This window comes from Erinaceus europaeus, chromosome 15 (assembly GCF_950295315.1).
Source record: "Erinaceus europaeus chromosome 15, mEriEur2.1, whole genome shotgun sequence".
In the NCBI taxonomy this organism is placed as follows: Eukaryota; Metazoa; Chordata; class Mammalia; order Eulipotyphla; family Erinaceidae; genus Erinaceus; species Erinaceus europaeus.
The window spans coordinates 17969220-17983766 of NC_080176.1; the positions used below are offsets into that span (position 1 = coordinate 17969220).

Consider the following 14547-nt stretch of genomic DNA (forward strand, 5'->3'; position numbering starts at 1 on the left):
GGGCGTGAGGTTTCTGGCTCCTTTTGACAGACTGACACCGCGGGCGCACAGACTAGAGCAGCCGGTCCGGCTCCAGGGACCTCCCGCCTGGGCGGGGTGCAGAGGCCCGGCCACGTCGCCGCGCCGCCACCCAGGCTCCGGCCAGGGGCGTCCGGGGCCGCGCAGGGACCTGGCTCCGGGACTCGGATGCCGGGCAGAGCTTCGCTCAGGTCGGCAGGCGTCCCGGAGGAGGTATCATCCAAGGTCATGCGGAGACGCCCGGAGGGCCGAGATGGAGGAGCTTCCTCTGGGTGAAAGGCCGGGCGCCCTTAGCTCGAGGCAGCCCCTGTGGAGAGGGGCGGGGCCGGGCCGGGCCGCCGCCGGTGTCCACTCGGGAATCTTCGGCCCCCGCTCGGCCGCGCTCCTCCTGTCCGGCCTCGAGTCCAGGGCCGGTCCGGAAACAGCCGAGCGGATCCGGAAACAACCGAGCGGACCCGGAAGCGGGGAGCGCCGTCACCGGGGAGTGCGGGAACCCGCCGTTTGCGTGGAGGCGATGGCGGCAGCGGCGCCGGAGGCGGTGGATGGCGGGCGACGACGGCCGGGGGCTGGTAAGCGAGGGTGCGGGCCTGCAGGCACGGGGCGGGGGCGGCGGGGGCGGGGCCTCGCTAGAGGCCGCGGGATGGGGGGTGCGGAGGGGAGCTGCGAGAAGGGGCGTGGCCACCCGGGTCGGGGGCGGGGCCAGAGAATCCATGGGGGGCGTGTCCTGCCTGCCACGGGGCGGGGCCTGTGGAACTCTTGCGGAGGGCGTGGCCATGAGAGTATAGAGGGTGGAGCTATGGGGGAACAGGTGAGAGGGGGGCCCCAGAAGGGGGCGTGTCAGAAAGAAGCTGAGCCCAGCTAGGTGGCGAGGAGGCGGGGTCAGATGAAAGGGGCGGGGTCATCTGAAGGGGGCGGTGGCTGCAGCCCTGCGGAGCTGGGTATCCGAGAGAGATGGGAGGAGCAGCTGGTCCCTGTCCCCCACAGCGCTGGACCCCTCGCCCCAGGACGGGGCAGAGGTGGAGGCCGAGTCTGGGGAGATCTGCCGGCTGCGGGCCGAGCTGGCAGGCGCCCTGGCCGAGATGGAGACCATGAAGGCTGTGGCGGAGGTGAGCGAGAGCACGAAGGCCGAGGCAGTGGCCGCAGTGCGGCGGCAGTGCCAAGAGGAGGTGGCCTCGCTGCAGGCCATTCTGAAAGGTGAGGTGGGGGCTGCTTCAGGATGCCACGTCAGTCCCAGGAAGCTGAGCATGGCCAGGCCCCGGGCCCAGAGAAAGGGTGCTCTTTTTGTGATTTGCGTAAAGACACCCTTTGTGCTGGCTCTATCAGTTCCAGCTAAGTTTAGCTCCAAGTTTCTGCCTGCTGCCTTGCCCCAATCTTTTTTCTTTTGTCCCCCATTGATGGTTGCTCAACCCTGACGATGAACCTCTTCTCAGTTCCCTGAATCAGCCTCATCTGAGCCTCTGGGCTGCAGACTCAGCCCTGGACCATGTCTTGAGTCCTTCCTACCCCAGGATCACCTACAGCCATACCCCATACCTATGCATCCTCTGACTTCCCTCCCTCCATGTCATACCCTGTTTTGGGGGTGCATAGCTGGTTCCCCTTGCCCTGGGTCCTTTAGCCTCTTTCGTTCCTTTTCCTTCTCTAAACAGAGGCCAGAGTCTTAGAAACAGACTTTGGGCCACACTCACCCCTTAGCTGCCACTTCCAAGCTGTAGGTGTGTGTGGAGGGGGTGGGGTGTCTTGAACTACTCCCTGGACTGCTCATGCCCCCCCAAGTCCGGCTGACACTGCCCTCCAGAGTAAACATCCCCAAAGCCAGTGATACCATGTCACCAGATCTGCATCATGAATCCACCACTTCCAGCAACTGTTTTTTTTTTTTTTTATAGAAACAGAGAAATTAAAAGGAGAGGGGAGATAGAGAAGAGGGGGCTAGGTGGTGGCACACCAGGCTAAGCACACATAGTACAAAGCACAAGAACCCAAGCAAGGGTCCAGGTTTGAGCCCCCAGCTCCCCACCTGCAGGGAGGTCACTTCATAGTCAGTGAAACAGGTCTGAAGGTGTCTATCTTTCTCTCTATCTTCCTCTTCCCTTTCAATTTCTCTCTGTCTCATCCAGTAAAATGTAAAAAATGGCTGCCAGGAGCAGTGGATTTGTAGTGCCAGCAACAAGCTCCAGTGACAACCCTGGAGGCAAAAGAAAGTAAGAAAGAAAAGGAGAGGGCGAGAATAATTGTTATGTAAAGAGACTCTTTTTGTCTGAAGCTCTGAAGTCCTAGGTTCAATCTCCTGTACCACCATAAGCCAGAGCTGGGCTTTAAAAAAAAAAAAAAAGCAAAAAAGGGGGCCAGACACTAGCGCAGTAGGTTAAGCACACATGGTGCGAAGCACAAGGACTGGCTTAAGGATCCCAGTTTGAGCCCCCGGCTCCCCACCTGCAGGGGAGTCGCTTTACAAGCAGTGAAGCAGGTCTGCAGGTGTCTGTCTTTCTCTCCCCCCTCTTTGTCTTCCCCTCCTCTCTCCATTTCTCTCTGTCCTATCTGACAACGACTGCAATAAGAACAATAATAACAACGATGATGACAATAAACAGCAAGGGCAACAAAAAGGGAAAATAGCCTCCAGGAGCAGTGGATTAGTAGCTCCAGCGATAACCCTGGAGGCAAAAAGAAAAAAAAAAAGAAAGAAAAAAGTGGGAGTGGGGCAGTAGCACAGCGGGTTAAACACACGTGGTGCAAAGTGCAAGGACCGGCATAAGGATCCCAGTTCGAGCCCCCGGCCCCCCACCTGCAGGGGAGTCGCTTCACAGGCGGTGAAGCAGGTCTGCAGGTGTCTATCTTTCTCTCCCCCTCTCTGTCTTCCCCTCCTCTCTCCATCTCTCTCTGTCCTATCCAACAACAACAGTAACAATAATAATAACTACAATAATAAAACAAGGGCAACAAAAGGGAAAATAAATAAATAAATATTTTTTAAAATCTTAAAAAAAAAAAAGAAAGAAAAAAGGAAAGGAGCCAACAACAATGACAACAACAATAACTACAACAATAAAACAAGGCAAACAAAAGGGAATAAATAAATAATAAAAAAATCTTTAAAATAAAAAAAAAAGGAAAGGAGAGACACCTGCAGACCTGCTTCACCGTTTGTGTGAGCAGGGGCTTGAACCTGAGTAACCTGAGCTGTTCTGGGTGTGCCACAACCCAGGTGCATTAGTGCCCCTCCCCGTGTCATCTCATTTGATCCTGTAACAACCCAGTAGGGTGATCTCAAGTGTCCTCCCTCCTTTGCAGCTGAGGACACTGAGGCAGGCAGGCAAACACTGCCCAGGGCCTAACCATTCTGCTCCTCCTCCTCTCAGAGAGCAGCCACCACGGGAAGCCACCACCCTGCCAGCATGCTCACCCTCCCCCTTCTCCTCTCCCCCTCCGCACACCCCCAGACTCCATCGGCAGCTATGAGGCCCAGATCAAGGCTCTGAAGCAGGAGCGGCAGCAGCAGCAACAGGACTGTGAGGAGAAGGAGCGAGAGCTGGGCCGCCTGAAGCAGCTGCTGTCCCGGGCTCACCCCCTGGACTCCTTGGAGAAGCAGATGGAAAAGGTTGGGGGTGGGGAGGGCTCCCCCTTATCCCAGCATTTGGGGAGTAGTTGAGGCAACCAGTGGTCACATACTTGGGAGCCATTCCCAGATCTCTCTCTTTTTTTTTTAAATTTTTTTAAAATTTATTTTTGATAGAGACAAAAAAATTGAAAGGGGAGGGGGAGATAGAGAGGGAGAGAAACAGAGAGACATCTGCAGCCCTGCTTCACCACTTGTGAAGTTTTCCCCCTGTAGGTGGGGAGCCGGGGACTTGTATGTGCTTAATCAGGTGCACCACCATCTGGCCCCCTCCACCTCTATTAAAATCTTTTTATTTCAATTTTATTTTGATAGGACCGTGAGAAATTGAGAGGGGAAGGAAGTATAGAGAATGAGTGTGAAAGAGGCAGCTGCTGCACTGCTCGTGAAGTGTCCCCTCTGTAGGTGGGCACCAGGGGCTTGAACCCAAGTCCTGGTACACTTAACAATATGCGCCACCACTTGGCCGCCCCTTCACAGATCCCTGGGAGCAGGGTACTCAGTACTAGTAACAGTCCTCGGTGGCAATGGGAGGTTTTTTTGTTTTTCCCCTTTATTCTGTAGGACAGATAAATTGAGAGGGGAGTGGAGGGGGAGATAGAGAGACAGAGACACCTGCCATGTTTGCTTCACTACTTATGAAACATCCCCACTGCAGGTGGGTGGCAGGGGCTTGAGCCCAGTTCCTTGTATATGGTCATGTGTACACTGAACCAGGTGCAAAACTCCCCAGCCCATATTTTTCAAATGTTTAAAATATATATATTTAAAAGTGTTTTGTATTATCTTTATTTACTTGTTGGATAGACACAGCCAGAAATTGAGAGAGAAGGGGGGTGATAGGAAGAGAGACAGAGAGACACCTGCAGCCCTCCTTCACCACTCATGAAGCTTTCCCCCTGCAGATGGGGACTGGGGGCTTGAACCTGGGTCCTTGGACACTGTAACATGTACACTCAACCAGGTGCACCACCACCCGACCCTCAAAATTTTAAAATATATATATATATATTTGAATTTTATTATCTTTATTTATTGGATAGAGACAGACAGAAATCAAGAGGGAAAAGGGAGATAGAGAGGGAAAGAGACAGAGAGACACCAGCAGCCCTGCTTCACCACATGCAAAGCTTTCTCCGGGGTACCGGGGGCTTGAACCCGGGACCTTGTGCACTATTAACATGTGCTCAACCAAGTGTGCCACCACTCGGCCGTTTAAACTATATTTTGTTTGAGAGAGAGAGAGAGACCAGAGCACTCCTCAGCTCTGGCTTATGGAGGTGCTGCAGATTGATTCTGAGACCTAGAGCCCCAGGCATGAGAGTTTCCCATAACCACTATGCTGTCTCCTCGGCCTTAAATTCTCTAGGATTTACTCATTAGAGTTGAGAGACAGAGACAGGATAGAGAGACAGAGCAAGAAGGAGAAACACCACAGCCCCTTTCTGCCACTGCCCATGAAACTTCCCACTTGCAGATCCTCCTATGTGGGACCTGGCATTCCAGTCCAGCGCTTCACCCATGGGGACATGAGCCACCTGCCGGGCCCCCAAGAACTAGTTTGCTGCTTACTGGGGTGGGGGGGTGGGGGGAAAGGCCAGGCTGACTGACCTCCAGAATTTAGGAGGCCACATCCCCGGGGAGGAAGCCGACACCCCAGGATTCCTGTCATGTGCTAGATAGTGTTAACTGAGGCCGACTCAGTTTCCCCGTTCATCCCCCTGTAAGAGAGGTCACATAGCTCCACTTCAGCATAGAGTGAGGGCAGGCTCAGAAAAGCTCAGTCAGCTCCCCAGTGAATACACAGGCAAAAGATCAGTTAGGATTTTCAAATCTAGGCAGTCTGGTTCTAGAGGGCTTTTTTTTTCTCTTTTTTCAAACTTTAATTTATTAATTAATGAAAAAGAGGTCAGGTTGGGGAAGAACCAGAGCATCACTCTGGCACATGTGATGCTGGGGATCTAACTTGGGATCTCCTGCTCGAGAGTCCGACAGTGTGCCATCTCCTGGGCCGATTGACTGACTGATTGATTGATTTCAGGGTCTAGAGATAGCTCAGCTGGTGAAGTGCACACGTTGCTATGCACAAGGACCTAAGTTTGAGCCCCCAGCTTCACGTGCAAATGCCTTGTGCTACATCAAACAGAAAGCGCTATGAGTGGACCAGGTCCTGGCGTCTGTCTCTATCCAAAAAACGAATAAATAAAATAAGATAAAGTCTCGGGTGGTGCCTCCCGGCAGGATCTGAGGAGAGGATGTGCTTGGAGAGAGAGCACTGAGAGACCCCGGGGGCCCCGCCCTGGAAAGCCGACTGTGCTCCCCACCCGCCCCTCCCCCAGGCCCACGAGGACTCGGAGAAGCTGCGGGAGATCGTGCTGCCCATGGAGCAGGAGATCGAGGAGCTGAAGGCCAAGCTGCTGCGGGCAGAGGAGCTGATCCAAGAGATCCAGGTGAGCGGCCGGCAGGGGGCGCCCCTGGAGGGAGGGAGGAAGGAAGGGGCGCCCGGGGAGCCGCAGGGCCTCAGCCTCCCGCCTGCGCCCTGTCCTAGCGCCGCCCGCGGCCGCCGCCCTCCCTGCACGGCTCGGCCGAGCTGCTGACCCTGTCCCGGGACCCGTCTCCGCCGCTGGAGTCCCTGGAGGAGCTGAGTGGAGACGGGGGTGCGGCCGCCGAGGCCTTCGCCCACAACTGCGACGACAGCGCCTCCATCTCCTCCTTCTCCCTGGGCGGCGCGGTGGGCAGCAGCGCCTCCCTGCCCCGCGGCCGCCAGGGCCTGAGCCCCGAGCAGGAGGAGACGGCCTCGCTGGTGTCCACCGGCACGCTGGTCCCCGAGGGCATCTACCTGCCCCCGCCCGGCTACCAGCTCGTCCCCGACAGCCAGTGGGAGCAGCTGCAGGCAGAGGTGAGCACAGGGGCCTGCCTGCACTGTGCCCCCTTAGAAGGGGGCACCCCAGACGTGGGCAAGGAAGGATGACAGGTAGACAGTCAAGTCACGGGGTGGGGGAGACTGACAGTGTAGGCACAGGGCGGAGAGCTGGCTCGCCAGGTAGGGCGCCTCCCTCCCCATGCAGGTGGCCCAGGTTCCAGCTGGGGAGGTGCTATGGTACCAGAGAAAGCTCGGGTGCTGAAGCCGTGTTCTTCCCCATCTCCCTCGCTCTCTTTGTTTTTATTTCTTTTTATTATTTTAATATTTATTCCTTTTTGTTGCCCTTGTTTTATTGTTGTAGTTATTATTGTTGTTGTTGATGATGATGATGATGTCGTCGTTATTGGATAGGACAGAGAGAAATGGAGAGAGGAGGGGAAGACGGAGGGGGAGAGAAAGAGAGACACCTGCAGACCTGCTTCACTGCTTGTGAAGCGACTCCCCCGCAGGTGGGGAGCCGGGGCTCAAACCAGGATCTTTGAGCCGGTCCTTTGTACCACCTGCGCTTAACCCACGGCGCTACTGCCCGACTGCCAGCTCTCTTTGTTTTTCTACCTGAATGAGAAAGTGGCCCAGAGCAATGAAATCTCAAAGGCCTGAGGTCCCACTTCCACACATAAAATTAAAACCCATTCAAGGGCACGGCCCCCACTGCACTGAAGAAAGCTTTGATGGAGCCAGGCAGTGGCGCACCTAGTTAAGCGGTCATATTACTTCGTGCAAGGACCCAGGTTCAAGCCCTTTGTCCCGACCTGCAGGGGAAAAGCTTCACGAGTGGTGAAGCAGGGCTGCAGGTGTCTCTGTCTCTTTCCCTCTCTGTTTCCCCCTCCCCTGTCAACTTCTCTCTGTCTCTATCCAATAATAAATAAAAAGATTCAAAAGAATTTCAAGAGAAAAAACTTTTCTAAAGAAAAGATCGAGGACAGAAACAACTGCATGTCCAGAGGTCCGCGGGGTGCCCATGGGATGTCCTCAAAAGACCAGAAAGGCCTCTGGGGAAAAGAAGAAATGAGTTTGTTTATTTAACACAAGAAAGAACAGAAGAGAGAGAGAGAGAGCCGGAACATTCACACTGGCATATGCAGCGCTGAGGATCAAACTCAGGATCTCATGCTTGAGAGTCCAACACTTAGGTCACTGCCCCACCTCCTGGTCGGTTACTTACTTGATTTTCTTACTTACTTAGGTTGTCACCAGGGTTTTTGCTGGGGCTCAGTGCCTGCATGGCTCCACCATTCCCAGTGGCCATTCGCTCTCCCCTTTTTTCTTTCTTTAGGATAGAGGGTAAGAACCAGAGGGAAAGAGAGGAGGAGAAAGAAAGATAAGGTGAGACACCTGTAGTTCTGCTCTGCCACTCTTAATGCTCGCCCCTGCAGCTGGGGGCGGGGGCCTTGAACCTGGGCCGTGCTCATAGCAAAGCAGTGCACTGGCCAAGTGAGCTAATTTGCCAGCTCTGTTTATTTCTTTTTAATCATTGCACTGCTCATCTCTGGCTTATGATGGGGATTGAGTCTGAGACCTCCAAGTCTCTGGCATGAAAGTCTTTTGCAGAACCTTTTTTTTTTTTTTGACCAGAGCACTGCTCAGCGCTGGTTTATGGTGGTGTGGGGGATTGAACCTGAGACTTCAGAGCCTCAGACATGAGTCTCTTTACGTAACTATTATGCTGTACCCCCACCCCAGAACCATTTTCTATCTCCCCAGCCACAGCCTTGCTTTTGAGACAGAATCAGGGAACTGAGTCCAGAGAGAGGCCTCCTCTACTTCAGGCTTCTTCTTCCCACTTCATTTTGTTACCCTTGTTGTTGTTGTTGTAGTTATTGTTGCCATTGATGTTGTTAGGTAAGACAGAGAGAAATCTAGAGAGGAGCGGAGACAGAGAGGGAGAGAGAAAGAGAGACACCTGCCGACCTGCTTCACCGCTTGTAACATGTGCTCTCAACCAGATGCATCACCACTCGGTCCCTTTTTGTTTCACCACTTGTGAAGCGACCCCAGGGAGCCAGGGGCTGGAACCAGGATCCTTACGCTGGCCCTTGTGCACTTACGCCACATGCGCTTAACCCGCTGTGCTACCACCCAACCCCCTGCTTCATTCAGCCTTCTAACTGACCACTCGGGGGAGGGGGCCTCTGTGGGGATGGACTGTGGGGTGGGGGCAGGGAGAAGGGAGTCAGACAGCTGGTTGTGAGGTGCTAGACAGAGGGCCATGATGGATGATGGGTCAGGAGCTGGCAACAGAGATGGGAGAGCAGGTGGGTTTGGAGTCCATCTGGGAGGTTGAATGGGGGTGTGGAGGCGGGGAATGAGCCACCCCATTTCCAGGCTTTGGCCTGAACACCCCCAGGCACAGAAGTGCAACTAGGGAAGGCAGGAGAGGCATGAAGGAGGGGAGGCAGAGGGTGCTCCCCCAAGGTCAAGGCTAAGCCTGCATCTGTGGCAGAGCCGACAGCTGCAGAAGGACCTGGAGAGCATCAGAGGCGAGCGGGACGAGTTACAGGAGGGCCTGAGGCGCAGCAATGAGGACTGCAGCAAGCAGGTGGGCTCACCTCCGTCCCGGCCCCTGCAGCCTCTGTCCCCGGCCTCCTCCCTCCCAGCCTCACCTGCGGCCTCCTCCTCCTCCTCTTCCTACAGATGCAGGTGCTCCTGGCCCAGGTTCAGAACTCTGAGCAGCTGCTGCGGACCCTGCAGGGGACCGTGAGCCAGGCCCAGGAGCGGGTTCAGCTGCAGATGGTAAGGACTAGGTGGGGGTGAGGGTAGGAAGGGAGTGGGAAGAGTGAGGTGAGAAGGGGATGCTGGAGACCCCTAGAGGGATGAACCACCTGCCTCAGACACTCTAGAGGGAAGCTGTCACCCTAGAGGGAAGCTGCTGTGTTTGTTTGTCTTGCCAGAGCACTGCTGAGCTCTGGCTTATGGTGGTACCAGATGGCTTATGATTGAACCCAGGACTTTGGAACCTCAGGCATGAACGTCTTTTTGTAGAACCACTATGCTATCTCCCCAACCCAAGCCTTTTTTGGTTTTTGTTTGTTTGTTCTGTTTTGTTTTGTTTCAGGGGTTTCATTGCTCTGGCTCATTTTCCAGATAGAAAGAGCAAGAGACACTACATTACTAAAGCTTCCTGCAGTGCAGTGAGTGCTGCGCCCAGGTTCAAGCCCCAGGACCACTTGGGAAGAAGCCCCACTGCTGTGTTTGTCCCGAGATGGACCCCTGGCATCATACATACAGAGTGATGCTCTGGTCCTCACTCTCTCACCCCCCCAAAAAAAAAAAAAAAAAAATATATATATATATATATAAATATAAAACTTTAAGATAGAGAGTGAAATAAACCACAGCACCAAAGCTTCCTTCAGTCTGGTGGAGACCGGGCTTAAACCTGGGTCGTGCACATGGCAAAGCTGCGTCCTATCCAAGTGAACCATTTCGCCAGCGCAAAGTAAATCATTAAGATTTGTTTATGGGAATTGGGCAGTAGCGCAGCAGGTTAAACACAGATGGTGCGAAGCTCAAGGACCGGCTTGAGGATCCTGATTCGAGCTCCCAGCTCCCCACCTGCAGGGGAGTCGCTTCACAAGCAGTGAAGCAGGTCTGCAGGTGTCTATCTTTCTCTCCCCCTCTCTGTCTTCCCCTCCTCTCTCCATTTCTCTCTGTCCTATCCAACAACAATGACATCAATAACAATAATCAATAATAACTATAATAAAACAACAAGGGCAACAAAAGGGAATAGATAAATAAAAATAAACTGGTACAACCATTTTAAAAAGATTTGTTTATATATTTTATTTTGTAATAGCAAGAGAAACAGAACTTGGAACCTCATGCTTGAAGTCCAGCATAATACCTGATGCACCATCACCTGAGCTAAAAGTTTGGTTTTTAAAGTTGGCAGCTGTGGTCCAGGATATGGCACAGTGGATGAAGCATTGAACTCTCGAGCATGAGGTCCCGAGCTCGATCCCCAGCAGCACATGTGCCAGAGTGATGTCTGGTTCTCTCTCTCTCTCTCCTCCTGTCTTTCTCATTAATAAATCAAAATAAAATAAAATAAATAAGTAAAGTTGGCAGCTAATTTAAGATTCAAGGGGAAGCACACACACAGACACATATAGTGGGTCCGAGAGAGAACTCACCAGATAGGGCACAAGGTTTTTTTTCTTCAAAGATTTTTTTTTTTATTTTATTTTTGAGAGACATACAGAAAGTGAGAGGAACTTTCAAAGATTTATTCATGAATGAGAGAGAAAGAGAATAAGAACCAGAGCATCGGGGGCCCGGCGGTGGTGCAGCAGGTTAAGCGCAGGTGGCGCAAAGCGCAAGGACCGGCGTAAGGATCCCGGTTGAGCCCCCGGCTCCCCACCTGCAGGGGAGTCGCTTCACAGGTTGTGAAGCAGGTCTGCAGGTGTCTATCTTTCTCTCCTCCTCTCTGTCTTCCCCTCCTCTCTCCATTTCTCTCTGTCCTATCCAACAACAAGGGTAACAAAAATGGGGAAAATCGCCTCCAGGAGCAGAGGATTAGTGGTGCAGGCACCAAGCCCCAGCAATAACCCTGGAGGCAAAAAAAAAAAAAAAAAAAAAAAGAAAGAAAGAATCAGAGCATCATTCTGGCATCTTTGATGCTGTGGATCAAACTCAGGACCTCATGCTTGAGAGTCTTAACACTTCATCTACTATGCCACCTCCTGGCCACTTAAAATATTTATATATGTACTATTAATTTATTCCCAGAGCTCTGGTTTATGATGGTACAAGGGACTGAACCTGGGATTTCAGAGCCTCTAAAATTAAAGTCTTTTGCATAAACATTAAATAGCCGTGGCACTGAGAGATGCTCTAGTGGTGTGGTATCTCTCCTCTCTGTCTCTTCCTGTCTCCATCTGAATGAAATAGTGGTCTAGGAGTGGTGAAAAAAAAAAAAATCATGCATGCTAAGGTCCTTGTTCAACAATGAAGAAAGCGAAACAAAATGAAGGTGCTCCCTAGCTGCTGTACGTGAGCATGAGCGTGTGAACCCCAGACCTGGAAGAGAGGTGTCCCTCCTTTCTTGGCAGAGGAGGAGTGTTCTGGGGTCAGCAGTGCCTGGCAGGTGGGTTCAGGGCTGGGCCTCCCCAGAGACTGGAGAAACCCCTGTCCCCCTCACCACTCACTCCTAACTGTCCACTGCAGGCAGAACTGGCCACCTCCCACAAGTGCCTGAGCCACGAGGTGAAACGGCTGACTGAGGAGAACCAAGGGCTGCGGGCAGAGCAGCCGCCATCTTGGGCCCCACAGGGCCTGGAGCAGGACGGGACCCCTGAGGAGACACTGCCCAGCTCAGTGCTGGTAAGGGCATTCAGATAGAAGGCCCAGGGACCACCCTGTCTTGCCCTTTCCTCCAGGCACAGCACAGACTTAGGACCATGAGCCATTGGGACCCGGCAACAGGCTCAGGCTGCTGTATGGTAGCTCTCTTGTCACCCGCGCTGACTCACTTCTTTGAGGCTTAGTTTTCTCTTCTGGAAAATGGGACCATACCTGCTTCCCATTGGTGTGATATTGGTGTGAAGGATGCCTTAGAGAGGTTAGCAGAGTGCTCAATGCAGAACTTGGTTTGTTCAGGAGAGATGAAGGTTTGGGTTTTTTTTTTTATTGTTTTGGTGTTTTGTTTTTTTAGCAGTAGCAATAGTAGTACAAGAAAGAAAGAGAACACGTGATGCTGGGGGTCAAACTCAGGACCTCATGCTTGAGAGTCTAGACACCTCCTGGGTCACCTCAGTGCCTTCTCTCTTTTTTAAGTCTAAAGGTCTAGTCACTACAATACCTTCAATACCACAGTATTTTTCCTTTCCTGTGCATGTGTGTGGAACCAGAGAGAGTGAAAGAGACCACAGCATGAAGCTTCCTTCAAGAAGGCAGGGGCCAGACTCCAACCTGGCTCACACACATGGCAAAACAGTGGTCATATTCTCCTCCTCCTCCTTCTTCTCCTTCTCCTCCTTCTCATCTTCCTCTTCTTCTGCTCCTCCTCCTCCTTCTCCTCCTTTTCCTTTTTTCTGTCATATCACTTCTCAGCTCTGGCTTATGGTGGTACCAGGGATTGAACCTGGGACTTCAGAGTCTCAGGCATGAGTCTGTTTGCATAACCATTGTACTATCTACCCGCACCTCCAATAATTCTTAGTAATATGCAAATGGCCCAGAATCGCCCACCCTAAGAACTATAGTTTTTTGTTTATGTTTCTCTCTTACCAGACCACTGCTCGGTTCTGGCTTATGGTGGTGCTGGGGATTGAACCTCAGCTCCAGGCATAAATGCCTTTTGCAAACCACTATGCTGTGTTCCCAACCCTCTAACCTCTGTCCTTACGTGCACTCTCAAGATGCCACGGCTCTCATCCTGCCGTGCTCACTCGTGTTCCCCACTTGCTTTTTGGCATGGTTTTTTATAGCACGTCTGCCTAGCCATGGGAGTGTCCACTTGGGGTGCAAGCTTCCCCCTAGGCTATCTTATTTAAGTCATCTTCTAGACTTTCACTCAGCACTGTTCCTAGGCACCCTCCCTGCTGGGTGGAGGGGTGGCGGGGATCCATTTCACTGTGCTGGATCCTGCCCTGTGACTCTGGGACTTGTCGTGACCCTGCTATGGACGGTTTCCCCTGTGGACCCTGTCCTGGTGGCTCTGTCTCCCCCTCCAGGAGCTGCAGCAGCTGGTGCTCCACACACGGCAGGAGGCGCGGGCCCAGCAGCAGGCCCGCGAGCATGAGGCCGAGCGCCTGCGAATCGAGATCGTGACGCTGCGGGAGGCGCTAGAGGAGGAGACAGCGGCCAGGGCCAGCCTGGACGGGCAGCTGCGGCTACAGCGGGAGGAGACAGGTGAGGCTGCTTTCTGGGGGGCCCGAGCGTGCAGAGAGGAGTTGCTTTTGAGGGGGCAGGTCTTGACCACTTTTTCTCTCCTTTGCACACAGAGGTGCTGGAGGGTGAGTATGGGAGTGCCTGGCAGCAGAGCAGGGTGGAGGGGTCGCAGATGCAGGCCTGATGCCCCCCTCTGACCCTCAGCTTCGCTGTGCAGCCTGCGGACGGAGATGGAGCGCATGCAGCAGGGACAGGGCAAGGTCAGTGGGGGGGGGGGCTGCCCTATGTGTCTCTCCCAGGCCAGAGGGGCTCCACACGTCCCCTTTTGTGAGCTGCAACCCCCTAGCAGCTGGCCCAGCCCAAGCCCAGGCCCCGGCGTGGTACCGTCCCCCAGGCCCAGCTCCCAGACCTGTCTGAGCAGAGGGCGAAGGTGCTGCGGCTGCAGGCTGAGCTGGAGACCAGTGAGCAGGTGCAGAGGGACTTTGTCCGACTCTCCCAGGCTCTGCAGGTACGGCAGGCCCTCCCCACCCTGCGGGTGACACTCAGGGCCACTTCCTGTGAGTGGACAGAGGCTGTGAGTCCCCTGATAAAACATGTTCTCTTGGGACCAAAGAGATACTCACTGCCATGTGCAAGGCCCAGGCAGGTGTCACATGGGAGATGTTATGGTGACAGAGGAAGCTCTCGTGCTGTGGTCTCTCTCCCTTTCATTCATAGATAGGGAAGAGGGAGCTAGAGGTAGAGGGAGACAGGCAGATGCCTGAAGCACTGCTTCATCACCTGTAAAGCTTGCAGATGGGGGCTGGGGGCTTGAACCTGAGTCCTTGTGCATGGTAACAGGTACACTGTACCAAGTGAGCCACCTCCTCCCCCCCCCCCGCTTATTATTTATTTATTTATTTATTTATAGCAGAACAATGACCAGCTCTGGCTTATGGTGGTGTGGGGGGGCTTGAATCTGGGGCTTTGGAGCCTCAGGCATGAGAGTCTGTTTGCATGACCATTATGCTGTCTACCCCCACCCCTCATTCTCTTTCTGGGATATTCCTCCCAAAAGCTTATCTCTGCAAAAAAAAAAATATATATATATATATATATACACACACACACACACATTTATTTATTGGACAGAGACAGCCAGAAATTGAGAGGA

At 53.3% G+C, this 14547-nt stretch overlaps 1 protein-coding gene across 4 annotated transcripts in view; it reads left to right on the plus strand.

Annotated features, from left to right (window-relative positions):
• Window positions 1-14547, plus strand: part of RABEP2 (rabaptin, RAB GTPase binding effector protein 2) — a 16668-nt gene continuing 2121 nt past the window's right edge. The window contains exons 1-12 of one of the 4 annotated variants that reach the window (XM_060172999.1): window positions 1-587; window positions 1003-1212; window positions 3381-3619; window positions 5977-6087; window positions 6186-6536; window positions 9004-9099; window positions 9195-9293; window positions 11730-11885; window positions 13238-13415; window positions 13508-13519; window positions 13599-13654; window positions 13789-13902. In XM_060172999.1, the coding sequence (XP_060028982.1) occupies window positions 272-587; window positions 1003-1212; window positions 3381-3619; window positions 5977-6087; window positions 6186-6536; window positions 9004-9099; window positions 9195-9293; window positions 11730-11885; window positions 13238-13415; window positions 13508-13519; window positions 13599-13654; window positions 13789-13902 (1938 nt within the window). In that variant the 5' untranslated portion in view covers window positions 1-271. The remainder of the gene's footprint in view (window positions 588-1002; window positions 1213-3380; window positions 3620-5976; window positions 6088-6185; window positions 6537-9003; window positions 9100-9194; window positions 9294-11729; window positions 11886-13237; window positions 13416-13507; window positions 13520-13598; window positions 13655-13788; window positions 13903-14547) is intronic. The other 3 variants (XM_007534629.3, XM_060173000.1, XM_060173001.1) reach the window with 3 other exon arrangements.